Source organism: Bos javanicus, chromosome 22 (assembly GCF_032452875.1).
Source record: "Bos javanicus breed banteng chromosome 22, ARS-OSU_banteng_1.0, whole genome shotgun sequence".
Classification (NCBI taxonomy): domain Eukaryota; kingdom Metazoa; phylum Chordata; class Mammalia; order Artiodactyla; family Bovidae; genus Bos; species Bos javanicus.
The window spans coordinates 55,141,656-55,161,373 of record NC_083889.1 but is presented as its reverse complement, the minus strand read 5'-3'; the positions used below and the strand labels follow the sequence as shown (position 1 = coordinate 55,161,373).

The 19,718-nt window shown below is 53.9% G+C and overlaps 1 protein-coding gene across 3 annotated transcripts in view; it reads right to left on the bottom strand.

Annotated features, from left to right (window-relative positions):
- The window catches only part of SLC6A1 (solute carrier family 6 member 1), a 39,851-nt gene that overhangs the window by 10,365 nt on the left and 9,768 nt on the right, over positions 1 to 19,718 (bottom strand). The window contains exons 1-10 of one of the 3 annotated variants that reach the window (XM_061397093.1): positions 8,216 to 16,489; positions 6,403 to 6,465; positions 5,360 to 5,689; positions 4,606 to 4,737; positions 3,980 to 4,080; positions 3,127 to 3,236; positions 2,559 to 2,691; positions 1,465 to 1,599; positions 919 to 1,022; positions 495 to 619 (exon numbers count right to left, since the gene is read on the bottom strand). In XM_061397093.1, the coding sequence (XP_061253077.1) occupies positions 495 to 619; positions 919 to 1,022; positions 1,465 to 1,599; positions 2,559 to 2,691; positions 3,127 to 3,236; positions 3,980 to 4,080; positions 4,606 to 4,737; positions 5,360 to 5,597 (1,078 nt within the window). In that variant the 5' untranslated portion in view covers positions 5,598 to 5,689; positions 6,403 to 6,465; positions 8,216 to 16,489. Of the gene's footprint in view, positions 1 to 494; positions 620 to 918; positions 1,023 to 1,464; positions 1,600 to 2,558; positions 2,692 to 3,126; positions 3,237 to 3,979; positions 4,081 to 4,605; positions 4,738 to 5,359; positions 5,690 to 6,402; positions 7,218 to 8,215; positions 16,490 to 19,718 lie in introns of those variants that run through there. The other 2 variants (XM_061397089.1, XM_061397092.1) reach the window with 2 other exon arrangements.

Genomic DNA, 19,718 nt, shown 5'->3' with positions numbered 1-19,718 from the left:
GCTGGGGTCTGGCCTGGGTACTGGACACTAGAACCCTTTGCTGTGATGGGAGCACAGGGTATAAGGCTCAAGGAGTTTAGAGGAGTTTGTGTCTGAGGGTCTGGCGGTGGGGTGGGGTGGGGCCACTATTCAGGAGATCAGGGAAAACCTTGGAACAAGGACACTGTAACCTCCCTGGGGTCTGGCTCTGGAAAGGGAGCAGTTAGGAAGCTCCTCCCATGGGCAGGGGAGATGAGGACTTCAGTGAATAAAGCTCTTTCCACATGACCTGCCCAGCTCTCCACAAAGGGAATGGACAAGTCACAGCGCCTCTCTGAGCCTCTGCTGTATGCCCAGGGGGTTCCTGTCCTTGCACCGCAGCATGGAGGGCTGCGGGGTAGGGACACTCGATGCCAGTGAGCCCAGGGGGGCGGCCGTGGTGGTGATGGCAAGGAAGACGGCAAAGCCTGTGCAGTTATTCCCTCCCTGCAACCCTCGCCGGTGCAGGGGCTGACCTGAGGCCGCCACGTCAGCAATGGACCTCTTGGTGACGTGGGCCATGAAGCCCACGATGGAGAAGATCACGAATCCAGCGAACATGCTAGTGCAAGAGTTGATGCAGCAAACGATGATGGAGTCCCTGCAGAGAGGGCGGGGTGGGGTCAGGAAGGGTGGGGCTGGTGGAGGGGGGGGGCAGTGGTTATGGAGTGACCCGGTGGACGAGGGTAGCTGGGAACATCGCTACTGGTGTGCCCATTCCCAACCACCAGGCCAGGGGCAGAACTAGGTGGCCAGAAGGTGCTGGCTCAGAAATGGGTGGAGGGTCAGGGGAGGGGCGTGGCCACGAAGGGGGTGTGGCTGTGAATGGGGGCGTGGCTGGGGACCAGAGGGTGTGGCCACGGATGGGCGTGGCATGGAGGGCGTGGCCATGGGGTTCACCTGTAGACGTTGTTGTGGAAAGAGTTGTAGCTCCCGAGAGCGATCAGGGATCCCAGGCCCAGTCCGTAGGAGAAGAAGATCTGGGTGGCCGCATCCAGCCACACCTGCAGGCAGAATGATTTAAAAAACAGAATCACAGCCATAGCACCCCAAGACCTTTTACGCTAATCGCCTCTACCAGGCAGCACCCGAGTTTACAAAAGACAGTCGGAGACATGCGATGTTATTGTTCAGTCGCTAAGTCACGTCCGACTCTTTGCGACCTCAAAGTGGACTACAGCACGCCAGGCTCCTCTGTCCTCCACTATCTCCCAGAGTTGGCTCAAATTCACGTCCATTGGGTCGGTGATGCTATCTAACCATCTCACCCGCTGCCGCCCCCTTCTCCTGTCGCCTTCAGTCTTTCCCAGCATCAGGGTCTTTTCCTGGAGATGTGCGGTAACTTACCCTAAAGCTGGTATGGGGACTCGGGACTCAGGTGTGTGCTCTTAACTCAGTGCAGGCCCTCCAGGAAGGCCAGGAGGTGAGGCCAGGAGAATCGCTCACCTCAGAGTCCGACAGCTTGCGGAAGTTGGGCGTGATGTAAAAGAGGATGCCCTCCTTGGCTCCGGGCAGCGTCACTCCACGGAAGAACAGGATGATCAGCATGATGTAGGGATAGGTGGCAGAGAAGTAGACCACCTGGGAGGAAAGGGGGCGAAGGGTCACACCCCTCCAGCACACCCAGACTCTCCCCCTCCCCACTTTACCTACATCCATACCTGCTGTGGCTCTGGGCTTGGTTCCGATCTGAATGGCCACTTTTCTGAAGCCCTTCCTTGGTATCCGAATCAAATAGGTCGGCACCCATGTCTTCCCTTTCCCTACCCCTCCAGTTTTTAAATTTTCATTTAAAGTATTCAAGTAATACATGTTTGACGAGGAAATTTTAAAATTACACATGAACACACACACCCAATTAAAGTTCCTTTCAACAGGCCATAGAATACAAGTTACATGAGGCACAGGGCTTGTGTTCACATCTCTGCTTTCCCAGTGCCTAGAATGTCCGTGGTATACAGTAGACACTCAATAAGTGCCCAACAAATACCTAAGTGCATCGATGTTAATATTTTAATGTCTTCTTTTGAGGCTTTGCATATATGATTCCATTTTCCTACAAATGAGGCTAAATTCTATACCTGCCTTTTCAATTAACATGTTTAAAGTTAAAAAACACATAGTACACACCACTTTATTTCTTGTGTTGTTTACTGAATGCTGTTCGGTTGTCTCCTAACACTGTGATTTCTAATTGTACAAAACAGTCCCTCAGGAGGTCCCACCACCCGATGGTCCAGGAGCCACACCTACCCTCTGTTTTGCGATGGCTCTGCCCAGCCCAGGGGAATCTCGAGACCCTGGCACTGTGCTAAGAGCATGACACGCACTGTCTCCTTGAATCCTGACAACTTCCCAGAAGGTAGGTAATGTTATTATTCCCATTCTACAGGAGAGGAAACCAAGGTGGCACAGAGCCATGAAGGCACCTGGCTTAACTCAGAGCTGGATGAGGTTCCCCGGAGCTGACTCGTCACCCTATGCAGAGATCCCCTCTGAAAACCCATCCCCCACAGGGCCCCACTGTGCAGACCCCTTACCTTTCCAGTCCAGCCAACACCCTTCCAGATACAGAAATACACCAGGATCCAGGCGATGGCCAGGGTGATAGCCAGGGGCCAGCGGATCTGACCTGGCTTATCCAGCCCGTCTGTCATCTGATGCATGTTGCGCCTGGTGGAACACAGGAGGGAAGACTAAGTCACGTGGGGCTGGCGGGAGCTGGAGTGGCCTGGGGGTCCACCCACCCAGGGCGTGGACACGGGTGATAGCTTTCTCCGTGATGCTGCTGACAACTCTGATCACTGGGCTCCACGAGCTGGGCAGAGACTGCATGCCAGTTAAACTAATGGGCACACAGTGCTGTGTGCTCCAGGGTCCTGCCAGAGCCTTCATTCAGCCACTAGGATGGCTCACCTGGGTGTCTGCAGTGGCCTTCCAGCAAGACCCCATCCCCTCTCGTGCTCTGTCCCCACTCCAGCCCCGGGGAGCCTTCTGATGTCTGATCACGTCAATTTCCTGCTTGCAGCGAACAGCTCACGGTTGCTCTCAGTGTTGTTCTTCCCGAGTGACACACCCCCCCAACCTCGTGGACAGCCCCGCACTCACTCCCAGAACTCCACCACGGCGCTGGTCATGTTGGTGGTGTTGATGGTACTGTAGTTGGAGAAGCAGCGGTCTGTGTTCCAGGAGTTGCCACACTGTTTCCACGGCAGCGTCTGCAAAGACAGAGCCGCACAGACAAGCCCCATGAGCCCCAGGAGCTAACAGCAGCGGCCCCAGGACATCCCGTGCACCCCCACGGTCCCCGAGCCTCCTCACACCAGCATGCCACCTCCCCTTCCCAGAAGCTGCCGGGTGCTGGTCATGCCGTGCACCCCATTTTAGAGATCTGAGAGGGGCAGCAACCTGCTCAAGATCACACAGCTCTGAAGCATCAGAGCTTTACACTTGAAAACCAGCTCTCCAAGCTATCCCATAGGGTCTTCCATGTCCACCCTGGGGCTACCTCCCAGCAACGTGACCCTGGGTAAGTGACCTCGCCCATCTGAGCCCTGCACATCGAAGTTAACAGCAAACACTTACTGTGCTTCTTTGCTGGGTACAGTTCTAAACACTTTACACACATGTGTTCCTTAAGCCTCGTACAACCACGTGAGGTAGGTTTTACTTTAAGCCCCATTTTGTAAACAAGTGCACTGTGGCTCAGAGAGGTTCAGTCTCTTTCCTGAAGCTGCACAGCTGGTATACGCTAGGGGTCAGGATTTGAACCCAGGGTGTCCGGGGCCCTATAAGATGGGCTAACGATGCTATGACTTTTGGAGAGACAAGGGCAGCTGAAGACAAACCATGCCCCCAACACAGAGGAATGGCCCTGTTGGCAGAATGGTGGTAAGTGGATGGGGGGGCCGGTCTGGGTCTGGTTTCTTCAGGGTCGGGGGCAGGCCAAGGGGCCACTGACCGTGGTGAAGGAGTTGTACAGGTAGTAGATGGCCCAGGAGATGATGACGATGTAGTAGATGTTCAGCCAGAAGGACAGCACTGCAGCGGCAAGACCCACACCTGGGAGCAGACGAGCCAGCGCGACACTCAGCTAGTGAAGGGCTAAAGGGAACCGTCCCAGCTCCTGCCACTGCCATCACTTTCCTCGACATCTTCAATCTCACTAGACCTCGGAGTGAGGCAGGGACTCGGCTGAGGTCACACCCACGTGGCGGCCGAGGGAGCCGGGACTTGCCGCTGGGGCCCAGCCCAGGCTGGAGGCAGGTGAGGGGAGAGGGGCTGAGGTCAGCCAGGCAAGGATGACCCTCCACACGTCCACCCGAGTGTCTGTCAGGCACCGAGCGAGGAAGTGAACGAAGTCATACCCAGCCCCTGCTGGGGCAACGAGCTCATAGGACAGGGTGGGTGGACGTGGGCTGGGGCCGTTGGCTTGGGGCTTCTCCTGACCATCATCGCTGGTGGTCACCTGCCTCCAGCAAAGACTCCTCTCTGTCCAGACTTGATCCGACAGCTCCCTCCATCTGGGGCCCGGACGTGGGGAACAGGAGCATAACCACACCCTGCAGCCCCACTCTGCACACTTACCCTTGAACATGGGGGCCAGCTTCCACACCCCCAGGCCCCCAATGGATGTGTACTGGCCCAGGGAGCACTCCAACAGGAAGAGGGGGACCCCCGCGAAGATGAGTGTCAGGAAGTAGGGGATCAGGAAGGCCCCTGTGGGGTTGAGAAGAGAGGTGCTCATGGCCTCAGAGCTTCAAGAAACCCAGTCGGTCAGAGGGAGCATCATGGAGTTGGGGGTGGTGGTGTCCTGGGGTCCCTGCCACGACTGCCTTATATTCTGCCACCACAGTGGCTCCCAAAGCCAAAGCAGGGCCTGAGCACGTCCTGTGCTCCAAACCCAGGCCCTGCACTTTGCAAAATGTAGAGGTGAACTCTGGTATCACTGACAGAGGACTACCGCCCTTTGGAATTCTTAGGAAAAGGGTAAGGAACAGGACGTGGGGCCTGGCCCTTCCTGTGGAGTCTTGGTGGTCGTTTAGTCGCTCAGTTGTGTCCCACTCTTTGCGACCCCTTGGACTGTAGCCCCCTCCAGGGTCCTCTGTCCATGGGATTCTCCAGGCAAGAATCCTGGAGTGGCTTGCCATTTCCTCCTCCAGGGGATCTTCCCGACCCAGGGATCGAAACTATGTCTTCTGCATTGGCAGCCGGATTCTTTACCACTAGCGCCACCTAGGAAGCCCTCGGAGTCTTTAGGGGACCCATTTCGCCCAGGTCACCCCATAACACGCCTCCACGGGGTTTGCCCCCACCAGGAGGTTGCCAGGCCAGCACCTACCACCGCCGTTTTTCCCGCAGAGGTAAGGGAACCTCCAGACGTTGCCCAGGCCGATGGCGTAGCCCACGCAGGACATGAGGAAGTCGAAGCGGCCCTTCCACGTGTCCCGGTCCGGAAGGTCTGCCGCCTTTTTCTGCACCTTGACCACCAGGGTTTTGGGCTTGTCATTGGCCACGGGGACCTCGCTGACCTCCGTGGAGATCTGCCCATCGGCCACCTTGCTGCCGTCGGTCGCCATGTCTCGGAGTTTGGACGCAGGGGTCCTGGCAGACGGACGTGCAATGTCAGCCCCGGTCCACGTGGACAGCAGTTTTGCAGCTCAAGGTCACCCTAGGAGAGCAGAGAGTTGGGGCGATAGGCACTGAAGGTATCAAGATCCTAGAGCGTCCCCAATATAACAGAAGGAAATAACCCACAAGCCCAGGGCTGTAGAGGGCTCTCCCCTCTTCCTTCAACCAGCTCCTGCTCCAGGAGGAAGGTGCCTTTTGTTTCCAAGGTCAGCAAGCAAGGGTATGGCCTGACGTCTCCTGGGCCTGCAGCAACGCTGGCCATCTGTGACACATGCCCTCTGCCATGTATGTGTCCTGCTCAGAGAATACTGTCCACGCTAAGTTGCTTCAGTCATGCCCCACTCTTTGTGACCCCCATGGACGGTAGCCCACCAGGCTCCTCTGTCCATGGGGATTCTCCAGGCAAGAATACTAGAGTGGCTTGCCATTTACTTCTCCAGGGGATCTTCCTGAGCCAGGGATTGAACCTGCATCTCTTATGTCTCCTACATCAGCAGGTGGGTTCTTTACCACTACCACCACCTGTGAAGCCAGCTCGGAGAGTAGCCCAAAGCAACCAAAATTCCAAACCACTCTTGACTGCTCTGGCCTCAGTTTCCCCACCTATAAAATGGGGGGGGGGGCATTAATCTTCTCTGGCTTATAGAATTATGGCTAAAAGGAACTTTTAATGGCTATGAAGGTGCTTTTCACCCAAATGGTTCAGAAAGGAACTCCACTGATGATTGTTTGGAGTCTGGTTGTTGACGTTACCTGATGGTTTTCTGTGCTGGGTCAGCTCCACGGCGGTTCCCTCTGCAATCGTGGGGTGGGAGCCTGCAAAGGGGATAGACAGGGTGGTGAGCTGGCAGACAGGCTGCGGGCAGCCCTGGGTGCAGGCAGTGGGGGTGCAGGCAGCCTGCCAGCATCTGAGCTGTGGACGGGCACCAGGGAGCCACCCAGCCGGGTGACCGCAGCGGGTACATGCAACCAGGTGCTGGCCGCCTGGGTGCTGGGAACATGCAGGAGCGGGCTTGCTGCCCCTGGGACCACGGTGGGGGGTGGGCACACAGGCGAGGCGAGGAAGACGTTCCATAATTTTATCAGAGGGAAAAGAGAAACCCATAGAGGGGCCCCAGCTCCTCTGGGTCCCTTAGGGAACCAAACGAAGCGGCTATTTTTCTGTGTCCTCCATCCACATGTGTAGAGATGTCATCACAGGTCACGTTAAGAACATGGCAGAGCGAGGAAAGTAGGTTTCCAGATAGTTCATTTAGTGTGACCCTATGTTTGCCACGCCCCCCGCCCCCCCGGCCCCGCCAAACTGTTCATTAAAGAAAAAAAAAAACAAAACTAAAATACCAGAAGGATATACCCTAAGATATTCACATTGTGTAGTTTCTGAGCTCTGGTTTCTTCTTCATGCCTTCCTAGGTTTCTATAACGTTCCACGTTTGAAAAAATAAAACACCAGAATAAACTTATGGAACCCTCAGAGCAGAAGGAGCACACGGGCGCTGGTCAGTGGGCTCCGGGTGCAGGAGCGGGGCCAAAGCAACGTGCAGTGTGGGCCTGGCCCTATCCCAGCGGCCCCTCCCCTCAGCTCGCTGCCTCCCCCACAGCCCACGAGGGCCCCCCTCCCACCCTCACATGCCATCCCCAGTTACCAAACACCAGTGTCTCTTCCCAGAGGTCACGGAGCGCCAGACCACCTTCCAGTAAGCCACACTTGACCGCCAGCCCTGCTTCTCGTTCTCAAGGCCAGTTTCCGGTGCCCGTCTAAGACCCCGGCCTGAGCACAGCAATGTCACGGGAAGCTTTAGTCTCAGGCCGGGGTGACTGCCCCCTAAACATCAGGACTGGCCGGAGGCAGCTGCTTCTGGGGTCTACCAGCAAGTCCAGGGGACAGAGAAGCCTCAGGCAAGTGGGGAGAGGCTGAAGCCAACCCTCTTTGGGGGAGGAAGCGTCAACCATTAACTGTTAAAAGACAACGATGCCCTTAACCGTCTCCACAATTTGACCTTGTAGGTACCAGCCTCCATATTTGTTCAAAAACGATCCAACCATTTTGCACCAGGGCTAGTCACCTGATCCTACCAATCAATCAAGGCTCCCTCCCTGGCAATTGGAGGAAAAAGGCAGTCTCCCCCTCCACTTGGGAATTCTGAGGCAGCCATCTTTGCCCACCTTGTCCTCGGAGCAGCAGAGAGAGATGGTTTGCTGAGCCGGGAGGAAATCAGAGATCAAAAGACAAATGGTCTTTAAGGCATTCTATTCTGCAGTTTCAGGGTCCTTAAGATGGGCTACTGCTCTTAAGAGTTTATAAAGCATCTCCACGGTTGTAATGGGGCTTCCCTGGTGGCTCAGATGGTACAGAATCTGCCTGTAATACAGGAGACCCGGGTTCAATCCCTGGGTCGAGAAGATCTGGAGAAGGGAATGGCAACCCACTGCAGTATTCTTGCCTGGAGAATACCGTGGATGGAAAAGTCTGGCGGGCTATAGTCCATGGGGGTGGCAGAGTCAGACAGGAGGCTGAGCAGCTAACACTTTCACGGTTGTAGAATAAATCCCCTGCTTCGCTTACCTTGGCTTCTGCTCTAATCCTGAAATTTCTGCACACACCCTCTGTGTCCCATGGGAACACCAGCTTCAGGCCTCCACTCTGTGTTTACTTGTTGGTTATCAGAGACTCAACTCCAACCAAACTCCAAAATCTACCAGGCTTTGGGCACTGATGCGTGCACTGGGCCACAGGATCGTCTGACTCCATCTGGGGAGACAGACGGAAAGATGGCAGGACGTGATGAACAGAGTGGGTGGGTGTGTACATCCTCCGAGAGAACCATTCAGGGCTGGGCGAGGCACGCTCCGGTTCTCCAGGTTTAGTCCGTCGTCTCCTCCACGAGTATATTGAAGACCTTCTCATGCCAAGCCTGGGAGGATCAAAGATAGCAGCTGCTCCAAAGACCTCTTCATGAGGAAGACGTCCATGCAACTTCCAGAACTGGGGAGAGTACTGAGATTCAGCCCAATGTCTGTAACTTTCCTGTGAGAAGCCACATCACCAAATGTGGAGTCTTCCACGATCAAGCACATAATAAAGCAGGAATTAATACAACTGATGCTTTTTTTTTTTTGCAGAGTCACACTGAGAAGGCCCTCCTTGCAAGGACCAGCCTGGGGCTAACTCAGACAGACCATAGGGATCCCTGCAATACGTACCTTAGGCAAACTATGTCACCTCTTTTGTCCTCTTTGGTAAACCAAGGGGAAAATCTTCTCTGCCAGGGTTGTGGGGAAGATCAAATGAGACGTGCCTGCAAAGCATGGGAAAGTGCGCCCAGCTCACAGTGAGGGTAAAGGGAATCTCGGCCATTAGCATTGTGATTGCTCCCATCCGTGTACAGATCGTGGTTCTTAATCTCGTGTTCTCTGCTTCCCAGAAGGCCACAAAGATGATGATCATGATATAACAATAATAGCAGTAATAAGAATAGCAGCTAACATTTATTGAGAGCTTATTATTCAGGCCCTGGAGCAACTTGAAGCATTTTCAGAAGCTGGATAGACATCAACCTTTAGTTGCCGTGGGGAATACTAGTTAATAAAAATGTCAAGCCCTTTGCTTTGGGCTGTTTTTATACCAGCTCAGAGTGGTCTAGCTGATCACCTTGGGCCAATCAGAAGCCAGCAATGGTAGCTTTGAATGTTTGGTTAATAAAAATAAATCTTATTCTGTAGTAAATAAAATCTGGTAAGAAAAAAAAAAAGAATCCAGAACATCTTACAGATGGGAAGAAAACGATAAAAGGTCCCCACTGGTGAAAAAAGGACTCCCAGGTGGCCCAGTGGTAAAGGATCAGCCTGCGATGCAGGAAGACATGGGTTCAATCCCGGGGTTGGGAAGATCCCCTGGAGAAGGGAGTGGCGATCACTCCAGTATTCTTGCCTTTGGAAATCCCATGGACAGAGGAGCCCGGCGGGCTACAGTCCACGGGGTCGCAAGACAACTGAGCACACACACTCATGAGAAAGCCTGGGACCCTGCGCTAATAACCCAGAGCTGTTCCAGGAAACCCCCTCAGTATTCATGCCCTGCTGCTCGGGGAACTTTAATTCCTGACCCAGCTGGTTCACCTGTCACCTCCCCATTGCAAAGAACAGCACGCGGAAAGCACAGGCACGTGCCTGTTTACTGTAAGGGAACCCGTGTTTCAACAAGATGAACGCTCTCTGAAGCAGAAGCAACCTTCCCGCTGCTGTCACCTCATCTTTCCTGAAAGGAGCGCCCGTGCTCTGCAGCTCCAGGGTTTCTGGAGGATGGCTCCGCAGGTCTCTTCCCTCCTCCTCTTTTATCTGCTGGTGGAGCCGGTGGAAGGACAGGCCTCACCGTTTCTGGATCTGAGGCATGTTGCCAAGACATGTGTCTCCCAGTTTTTCCTCACCAGGTGGCAATGTTCTACGGACCAAGAATCCAGCTACGTATTCCTTCAGCTCTGTCATTAACTGGACTCCAGCAAAGCAGCATTCAAAAGGGTACAGTTAATGTGAGACCACAAGCAATGAGTCCTCTGTATTCATCACCTACTCCTGCACGCCTTCATCCATTCATTCAAGCATTTACTGAGCACGTGCCAAGAACTGGTGATGGAACTGGAGAACTGTTGTTCCAAGCGTTTTGCATTCTGAACTACACACGGCCACCAGAGTGTTAATCAGTGAACTGACAGGTACCAGCAGATAAGATTCTCTTGTGTAAGTATTTACTGAGGGCCTAATGTGTGCATGGAGCTGGGTTGGACACTCGGATGGCAAGGATTAATAAGACAAGATCCATGACCTTCACAAGGTCACGGCGTCTAAAGAGAAACAGCTCTGCTACAGCTCTTCCTAATACTCTGTGTCAGTGCAGCAAGAGTATATGAAGCAGACAGGCCTAAAAGGAATGACTTAATTCAGCCAGCGAAGGTGTCCCAGGTGAAGGGATATTTGAACTGGGCTTTGAAGGCTGTATATGTGGTCGTTAGGCTCAAAAAGAGGGGAATGGTATCCGCAGTAGAGGGAAATCCATAAACAAAGGTTGGGAGGTTTGAAGCTAGGAAGGTCAGCTTGTGAACGGCCTCAAAACTCAGGCTAGGGAACTTAGGGGGACCGACTTCAGGGGTGGGATGGGGTGACAGTGGGATCCAGTTCATATTACATTAGAGGACTCCCTCCGGGAGGCTCTGTGAGGGATGGTGTTAGAGAAAGAGATTCGAGACAGAAATGCTCAAGATGTTCCCATGATGTTCCATGCTTCCTTGACATGCTCTATGACAAGGTCTTAAAGCCATTGATAAAAATGAGGCCAAACCAAGCAGGAAGCATGCTTTGTAAGGAAAAGACAACATGTTGCATTTGGAAGCTCTAGATCAGGCAAACTGGGTCACAACTGGCCCTGGGGCTTGTTTTATTATTTAGCCTGAACAAAAAAAAATTTTTTTTTCCAGTTTGAATCAGGAGCCAGAAATGTGATTGTCCTGGATCCAGCATTTCAAGCAGAGGAAAGAGTAAGTGCAAAGGTCCCGAGGCAGGTGCAAGTTTGGCATGATTGAGAGCCAGCATGGAGGCCAGGGGGGCGGGAGTCCAGGGAAGGATGGGACAGTTCTAGTTAGAGGCAGGCAGGGGCAAGATCATGCAAGGTCTCAGCGACCATGGTTAAGAAACTCAGATTCCATTATAAAGGGGAAGGGAGAAAGTGGAGGACACAGCAGCAGGGCTGGCCTGACTTACATTTAGGAGTCCTCTCTGGCTGCCCAGGAGAGGCTGCAGAGCAGCAAGGGTGGATGTGGGAAGGCTCCTTAAGAGCTGAGAGTCTAGGCAAGGGATAATGGTGACTTGAACCCTGGCTGCAAGGCGAGGCCAGAGCTGGTGAGGAGTGGTGGGGGATCCACTTTGGAGGCGTGGCCCCCGGGCCTTGCTGGAGGCTTGGTGGTAAGCAGTCCAACGCCAGGGCCAGATGGCAGGCTGGGGGGAGGGGAGGGCATGGCAGCTGCCTGGGACAATCCCCCTCTGTCCCGCTGCTGCATCAGAGGGATGGGCAGAGCGGCTGCGTGGGGTGGGGACCTAGGCAGAGGCAGAAAGGCCAAGACGGAGTCTCAGGCTGCCATTGTCTAGGGCCGGGGCTGGGCCCAGAACTCACTGGGAGCCGGAGAGGGGGGGCACTCTGCAGGGGCACGGAGGGGGAGCAACGGGCCAGGGAGGGGCCACTTCCTCCCATGATGCTGCGAGCGCTTGCACCCCTGCTTTGTTTTGCTTCCCGTTCTGTGATTACAGAAATTACAGAGGCTTGCTCCAGACCGCATTCGCTGCTCTACTCGCTTTTCTTCCTTTCTGAAACTCTGCGGTTCAAGAAAAAAATTAACACTGGGTTTGGCTGCATGCCAACGGGAAACATAATGGTTTATTCTCTGCTTTTTAAGAAGAAACGCTAGGCTCGGTCCATTGCATAAGGCTTTATTGGGCATCTGTTGTGCACCCAGACCCATAACAGTTCCAGTGAAGGGAGAAGAGCGGCATCTACTGAACACCTCTTTCGTGCCAGGCACTTATCTCACAGGTCTTAGGTCTGCCAGTCCTCACCTCACCTCAAGAAGCCGAGGCCTATGTCATCCATTTGACAGATGGGTAAACTGAGGCTTGCCACCCTGGGGTAGTTACTGTAGAGGCATCTCAACTCAAATGGCTCAGCTACTCAGAGACTTGCTACTCAAAGTGTGCTTCTCCGAGGGCAGACTGTTAGAAATGCAGGGTCCTGGACTCTGCTCCAGACCCATGGAATCAGAAGCTGCATTAAAGAAAAAAAAAATTATTTATTTATTTACTTCTGGCTGTGCTGACGCGATGGACGTGAGTTTGAGCAAGCTCCGGGAGTTGGTGATTGACAGGTAAGCCTGGCATGCGGCAATCCATGGGGTCGCAAAGAGTCAGACAGGACCGAGCGACTGAACTGAACTGAACCATGCTGCACTTGGGTCTTCTCTAGCTGCAGTGAACAGGCTTGGTTGCTCTGAGACACGTGGGATCCTCCCAGACCAGGGATTGAACTCATGTCCCTTGCATTCCAAGGTGAATTCTTAACCACTGGACCACCAGGGAATCCCAGAAGCTGCATTTTAACAAGTGTCCCCGGGATTCAGGTGCCCACGGCAGCTTCCAAGTGTGTAGGTTATGGGTGACCCTGATTATCTCACGGAGTTTGAGTCAAATCCCTGGGTGACCAGGAGCTAGATGTTTACCTTGCTTGAGCCTCAGTTTCCTTATTGCAAACCTGGACCCCTGTATTTCACAGGATCACTGTGTCGACTCTGAAGTGATATGATGACTCTAAGGGAAGCAGAGGGCCTGGCGCACAGGAAGTACTCGATACAGAGCAGCTTAGATTGCCATTCAGAGAGATGAATAGCCACGCAAGTGCTTGCTTTGTAATCGATAACCATCATATAAAAGTGGCCCAATTAATAGCTGATGCTCAGTGCAGAAAGGGTAGAGGGAGGCTGGACTGTGCAGTCAAAGGCAGGTGCTGTGGGCAGCCCTTGCTATGAATCACCCTGCAAGTCAGGGAAGGCTCCCTGGAGAAGCTTCTGTGATGGAAAAGCTGGAGAGGGTCTCCCAAGCCTCAGGACTTTGGCCCCAGAGACCAGAGCCCAGTCTGGGGGTGAGAAGTCAGCCTTTTGCCTGGCAAAACGGATGCCTGCCAGTCCAGATATTAGGCCCTCATCCTTGGACTCAGTCCAAGCGGGGCTTGGGGCTGGGACCAAGGCAGCCAGCCTCCTTCCTGATCCAGACTTGATCTACAGCAGCAGTCTACAGATGAAGACAAAGGCCCAGAGAGGGCTGGGGGCTGGTCCAAGGTCACACAGCACAGGAGTCATATGGCCTTACAGACTCCCACAGCCCCCAGGTCTCAGCCCCCTGCACACTCTCACTTCAGAGATGAAGCAAGGGAGGTCCGCATCTTGGTGCAAACCCCTCGGCTGCCTCGACAACCCCGAGCGGCCATCTGCAGTTCCAGGCGTGCTTCTCCACAGTATTTAATGCCGCTCCTCCACAACATCCCAGGCTGACTCTCAAGTAAGCCACGTAATTCCTCAAACTGTCTGTTTCTTCGTCAGGAAATGGGGCCAATGGTAACTACTTTATACATGATGACCACTGGGTTGAGATTTTCCAGTCCTGGGCCTGGCCTAGCAAACCGTAATACAGTGACGCTAAAATGATTATTAGTTCCATTTTGCAGATGATGGTTCTGAGGCTCAGAGAGGTCAAATAACCTGCCCAAGGTCACAGAGGGTTTAACCCAGGCCCTCTGCTCACTTGGCAGGTGCCTCCTGGACACTGGTCTGTGTGAAATGCTCTGAAGCGCATGGACGTGGCCCTTGACCTTCCGAGCCTGCCTGTGGGCTCTCGGGAGGAAGAGAGGTATTGGCATGAAGAAGTGTTTGCCTGGCCTCTCAGTGTGCTACAGGGAAGAAAACTGAGGTGCAAGCCCTCCTGCCTGCAGCCTCAGAGAGCCTGGAAGTCTGGTTTTCTAGGGTGCCTCTCAAATCAGAAATTATGAGGTTAGAGGACATCCCACCCCAGCAACCAGAGCGAGAAAAAGATCAGCTTTCACTGCTGCAGGCTTCTTAAATCCATCAGTTAGTTCAGATGCTCAGTCGTGTCTCACTCCTTGTGACCCCGTGGACTGCAGCATGCCCGGCTTCCCTGTCCGTCACCAACTCCTGGAGCTTGCTCAAATGCATGCTCGTTGAGTCGGTGATGCCATCCACGCAAAGGTGAAATAAGTCATGCTGCTCTTCTGTCTGTGAATACACACAGGAACAGTCCCCAACTTTTCATTAACAAAGGAAGGAGAAAGAAGAGCTTGAAGTACGAGAAGAAAGTGAGCTGGGGACTTAACACATCAGGGCGTGCTCTAAACGCTTTATGGAGAGCACTGGGTTGGTCAAAAAGTTTGTCCAAGTTTTCCCGTAAGATGCTAGCCAGCTCAATAACTTGCCACTGTCCCCCCCCCCCCCCATTTTACTGATGGGTAAACCAAGGCAGAGAGAGAGAAAGGGACTTGCCAAAGGTCTCCCAGCTAGGAACTAGGCGGGCCAGGGCTGGAACCCAGGCAGCTGGTCTCCTGTGTCCATATCCTTAACCAGCCCACTCCGCTCTCTCTAGGTGGATGCCTGCAGAACTCCCCCCGCAAGGCCCACCTTTAGGGTGGGAGAGAATGTAATTCCCTCCAGAGCAAACCCCCAAGGACAAGAAGCCCAGAGTGGCTGAGGACTCTACCTCCCCAAGTCTGGCTCCGTGAAGGCTAACTGGTCCCCATGGTCAGACCGGGCAAACCCTGATGGTGTCCTGGGAGCCAACAAGGGGTCATGTGGGATCCCAGCTGAGCAGCTGTCAGCAGGCCCCCGAGCTGGGCTCTAAAGAGAGCCCCCTGGGAGGCAGCTGGCCCAGCGGTGGCAATCCCCGTAGGAGTCCCCAGCTCTCCTCTGCCTGCAGACACAGCCTGTGCTCGCAGAAAAGCAGGCCTTTCTAGGGGCCGGGAGAGGAGGACGCGAAGTCAGCTTGAGGCTCTGGAGTCTGCAGACCCGGGTCTGAATCCTCACTCTGCACGCTACGGGCTGTGTGATATCGAGCCAGGCCCTTTACCACTCTGTGCTTTGGTCTCCTTCCTTGCACGAGGAGAGGACTCAGGCTCTGGCCCAGAGCACCCTTCTGACTTCATCCTGCTTCTCATCTCAGCCCGCCTGCCTCGCTCACATGGTCCACAGTCTGCTAACATCTGTTCGAGTCCCTAATTGTCTGCAATGTCTGACTGTGCACCTCGCTTTGTCGAGGCAATTTTCAATCCAATCCAACCAGGATCGACGGTGCACCTCCAGGGAGCCGGGTCCCATGCTGGGTGCAGAGCGATCCAGACGCCAGCTGGAGTCTGGGTCCTGCCACCACCGAGCGCTGGTGACAGGTGGGTGTGCAGATAAGCGACATCCACTCGGGGAAGTTCTCCCACAGCCCAAAGAAGGGGGGGATGGCGCCCCGCTGCGGCCGGGGGCTGGATTCAGGCAAGAAACCAGGAGACGACGGCATCAGGGCTGGCTGGGACATTCTTTCTATAATCACAGCGAGAGAAGCCGGACTGGAACCTTTGCTCCTCTCCCCAAGCCTAACACTTCTAGTCCACCCCAGGCGGAGCGGATGGGGACAAGGCAAAATGTGCTTACAGACAATGAGGGACCTGGTCTGGCTGGCAAGAATCTGGGGTCCCTTAGGGAGCCTGGCTGGGGATGTGGCAGCTACGGTCAAGGGCTCTGAAGCAGGAGAAGGGGGTGCGCCACATCCTGGAGCAAGAATAGCGATCATGCCAAAGGTTTATCTGGTGGTTTAGTTCAGTGGGCTTCCCTGAGAGCTCAGTTGGTAAAGGATCTGCTTGCAATGCAGAAGACCCCAGTTCAATTCCTGGGTCAGGAAGATCCACTGGAGACAGCATAGGTTACCCACTCCAGTATTCTTGGGCTTCCCTTGTGGCTCAGCTGGTAAAGAATCTGCCTGCAAGGTGGGAGACCTGGGTTCGATCCCCAGGTTGGGAAGTTGCCTGGAGAAGGGAAAGGCTACCCACTCCAGTATTCTGGCCTGGAGAATTCCATGGACTGTATCATCCATGGGGTCGCAAAGAGGCGGACACGACTGAGCAAGCTTCATGCATCTCACGGATGCTCGTCTTTAATTCTCGCAGAGACAGAGACTGACGGCGATAGGACTTGCCCAAGTCCACGATCTGGAGCCATCTGCTCAATTCCCATGCTTTTAACCTCTCCCCCAACCCCCCCATCCCACAGTAAGGAGACAAGGATGAGACAGTTGGATGGCATCACCAACTCAATGGACATGAGTCTGAGCAAACTCCAGGAGATAGTGGAGGACAGGGAAGCCCGCAGCCCATGGGGTGGCAGAGTTGGACACGACTGAGTGACTGAACAGCAACCCCACGGCAAGCACTGAGCGGGGGGGACTTGGGGACCTTTGAAAGAAGGGAGATTTGATCTGATGGTGACATGGCAAGAACCCATCTGCTGAGTATGTGATGGGGCGGAGGGACAGTGCCTGAGCTGGGACTGGGGGTGGGGGCGATGGGGCAGGCCCAGTCCCTCTACACAACCTGCCTTCTGTCCTGACGAGTTAACTGATCCTTCTACCCTGTCTCTCCAGCTCCACTGGTCCTCTCTGCACCAATGGGACCTGGGTCTTCATGTTGCTCTGCTCCCTGCCACGGCAGCTCACAAAGTGCCCGACACACACACACACACACACACGCTCTCCCGAGTCCCACCGTGCGGACATTGCTATCACAAGTCCTCGAGAAACACCGGCTGCGGAGAAGGTGGCGCCCCTCCCGTTGCCAAAGCAGGGGTGTGCTGGTGAGCTTGAACAACGGGCTCTCCAGAAAGCAAGGGACCGGCCCAGCTGGGAGTTTCTGCTGATTTCTGAAGGGTCTGTGTTCCCGCCCCGGCAGGGTCAGGGTCCACTGTGAGGTCACAGGATCAGAAGAGATGCGCTCACTCAGTGAGCCTTGCAGGTTCTTGATTGCTTCCTGTAAGGAAAGCCTCAGACACCAAAGATGAGGTTTAGAAGGAGAGAGAGAGAGACTGGAGAAGAGCAGCAGAAGGACAGGGAGAAGGCGCCAGAAGGAAGAGAAGGGAGGAGAGGGAAGGAAGGAAGGAAGGAAGGAAGGGAGACCCGGGGCGCTGCTGGTTTCCTCTTTGCCCTGCTCTGGTGACCTCCTGGGACCTGCCTGGGACACCAGGGAGGGAAGGGGCCCGTGTGTGCATGTCCAGCCGCTCACTCGTGTCTGACCCTTTGCAGGCCCCGTGAAGTGCAGCCCACCAGGCTCCTCTGTCTATGGGATTTTCCAGGCAAGAATACTGGAGTGGGTTGCCATTTCCTTCTGCAGGGGATCTTCCTGCCCAGGGACTGAACTCGCAGTCTCTTCCATCTCCTGCCATCAGCAGGCGGGCAGGCAGATTCTTTACCACTAGCGCCACCCGCAAAGCCCAAGACACTGAAGAGGGAGAGGAGGGAGGAAGCCAAAGTTTCAGAGACCCAGGCAGAATCCAAGGAGGCAAGTGGCTGAAAAGCTGAGACTGCAACCAGGTCGCGGGGCTTCCCCCCGCCAACAGCTTCCTCCAGCTGTCCTAACTGGCTGAGCCAGGGTGGGCTCTAGGCACCCCTGAGAACCACCGGGTCTCTCATCGCCCCACCGCCCTACGCCTCCCACCCCACTTCCTCCACCCGGTGTGGGGAATGCTGGAGGCTCTGCTCCAGGGGACACCTCTGAAAAGCACCCCCTGCTCCCCTGGCCAGAAAGGATGAATTCGGATCAGGAAATAGAGAGTGACAAGACACCCGCCTGGCATTCTTTTCACACTCTCTTTGCCTTGGAAGGCATGCTGAGAAAACCAAGGGTTAAAGGAGCCTTCCCTCCTGTTCAAGACGTGCTTGAAGGACTCTGAAGGGCGTAAGGATGAGGGCCCTTTAAGAACTCAGACTCGGGAAGAAGCAAAGCACAGTACTGTGGGGACTGGTGGAACTAAACGGTTTTTAGTCCCCCGCAGATGCACAGCTGGCGTGGAATGCTGACCCCGTGCCACAGGACGGGACTTTGGTGACAGTGGGCAGCTCCGTGGTTCCCTTACCAAGTGTCCACAACCTGTGACCCTGCTTCCTCCTCTGGACACCTCTGCAGGCTTTCTCAGCCCCGCTCTAGAGATGCACGTGCCGAAGTCCCGAAGACAAACTAGATTAAGATCACACAAAGTCATCGTAAGAACTACCAGGGATCTCAGATCGCCTGCCCGTGGGCCAAAACGGGCCCACACGTGTGTCTGGCTGAGCACTTTGGGGACGGGGAGAAGGTGCGTATGTACCCGTTTATGACAAGGCCCCCCACAACGGTCACCTTGCTCCTGACCTCTTAACTCAGTTCTTTGACCCACCCAGACCTCCATGGCCTTCGAGTTTGCAATTCTAATATATAGGGCACAGTCTAGTCATGCCAGACAGCTCCTTCTCAAAGTGGTCAGAGGAGGGGTCATTGTTGCCCCTTTCCTAAGAAATATGAAGAATTTGGGGGAGGCTGGTTAAAAAAGCGAGGTCAGCATTACGAGTTTATATTTGGGAAACAACAAATCCTATTGTTCTTTTAATACAGCTCAGATGGATTTTAAAAAATCTGGAGAGACACTGCTTTAGGATATTTTTCAAGAATGAGAAGGCTGTGTATTTTCAGTTGATTAAGGGTCAGATTCCTGGGTCTCAAGTATTTCCTACAAGAGAAAGCCAATTTTGTTTTTGAAAGACTCCCAACGAGTGTTCACTTTAGCCAAGGCATCTATTCTTGATTCATTCACCAAGCTTTCTAAAGAAATCTTCCTCATATGAATACCCAAACCCCATTTCTGTTAGAAAAAAAAATCCCATGTAGGGAGAAGAAACCATCCATTTGGGGAAATGAGATTTTTATTGAGAAAATGGTCTTAAGTCCCAGGAACAATGAAGAAATTCATGAGTAACTTCCACTCAGGAGGTCAAGGGTATTCAGAAGTTTATTTGTCAAGAGCCAGGATGGAATAGGGCAGTGTTTAAGGGCACTGGCCCTGAGGGTGACAAAACCTGGTTTTCAGTCTGAGTTCAGAAGCTGCATGAAAGCGAAACCTCTCAAATACGGAGGTGACAATGTCTACTTTTACAGCCAGTATGAGGATTACCTGGGGAGACTACGAAAAGTGGTTCACACAGAGCCTGGTACGTACTAAATACTTGTTACCTGGCAGAAATTATAATGTATCAACTGATTAGGGCTACTATTCTTGTTCTTTCAAGATATGGGAAAGAAGTCCCAGGCAGGACCCACAGTTATCTTAACCCACAGGCAGTTGATAAAACGGCACGGTGAAGCCACTGTCAATGCCAACCACACCAAATTCTCAGAGCAAACTGCTCACTAAACATGGTCCCCAAGTGGACATGGGGACCTATCCCTGCAATTAGCACAT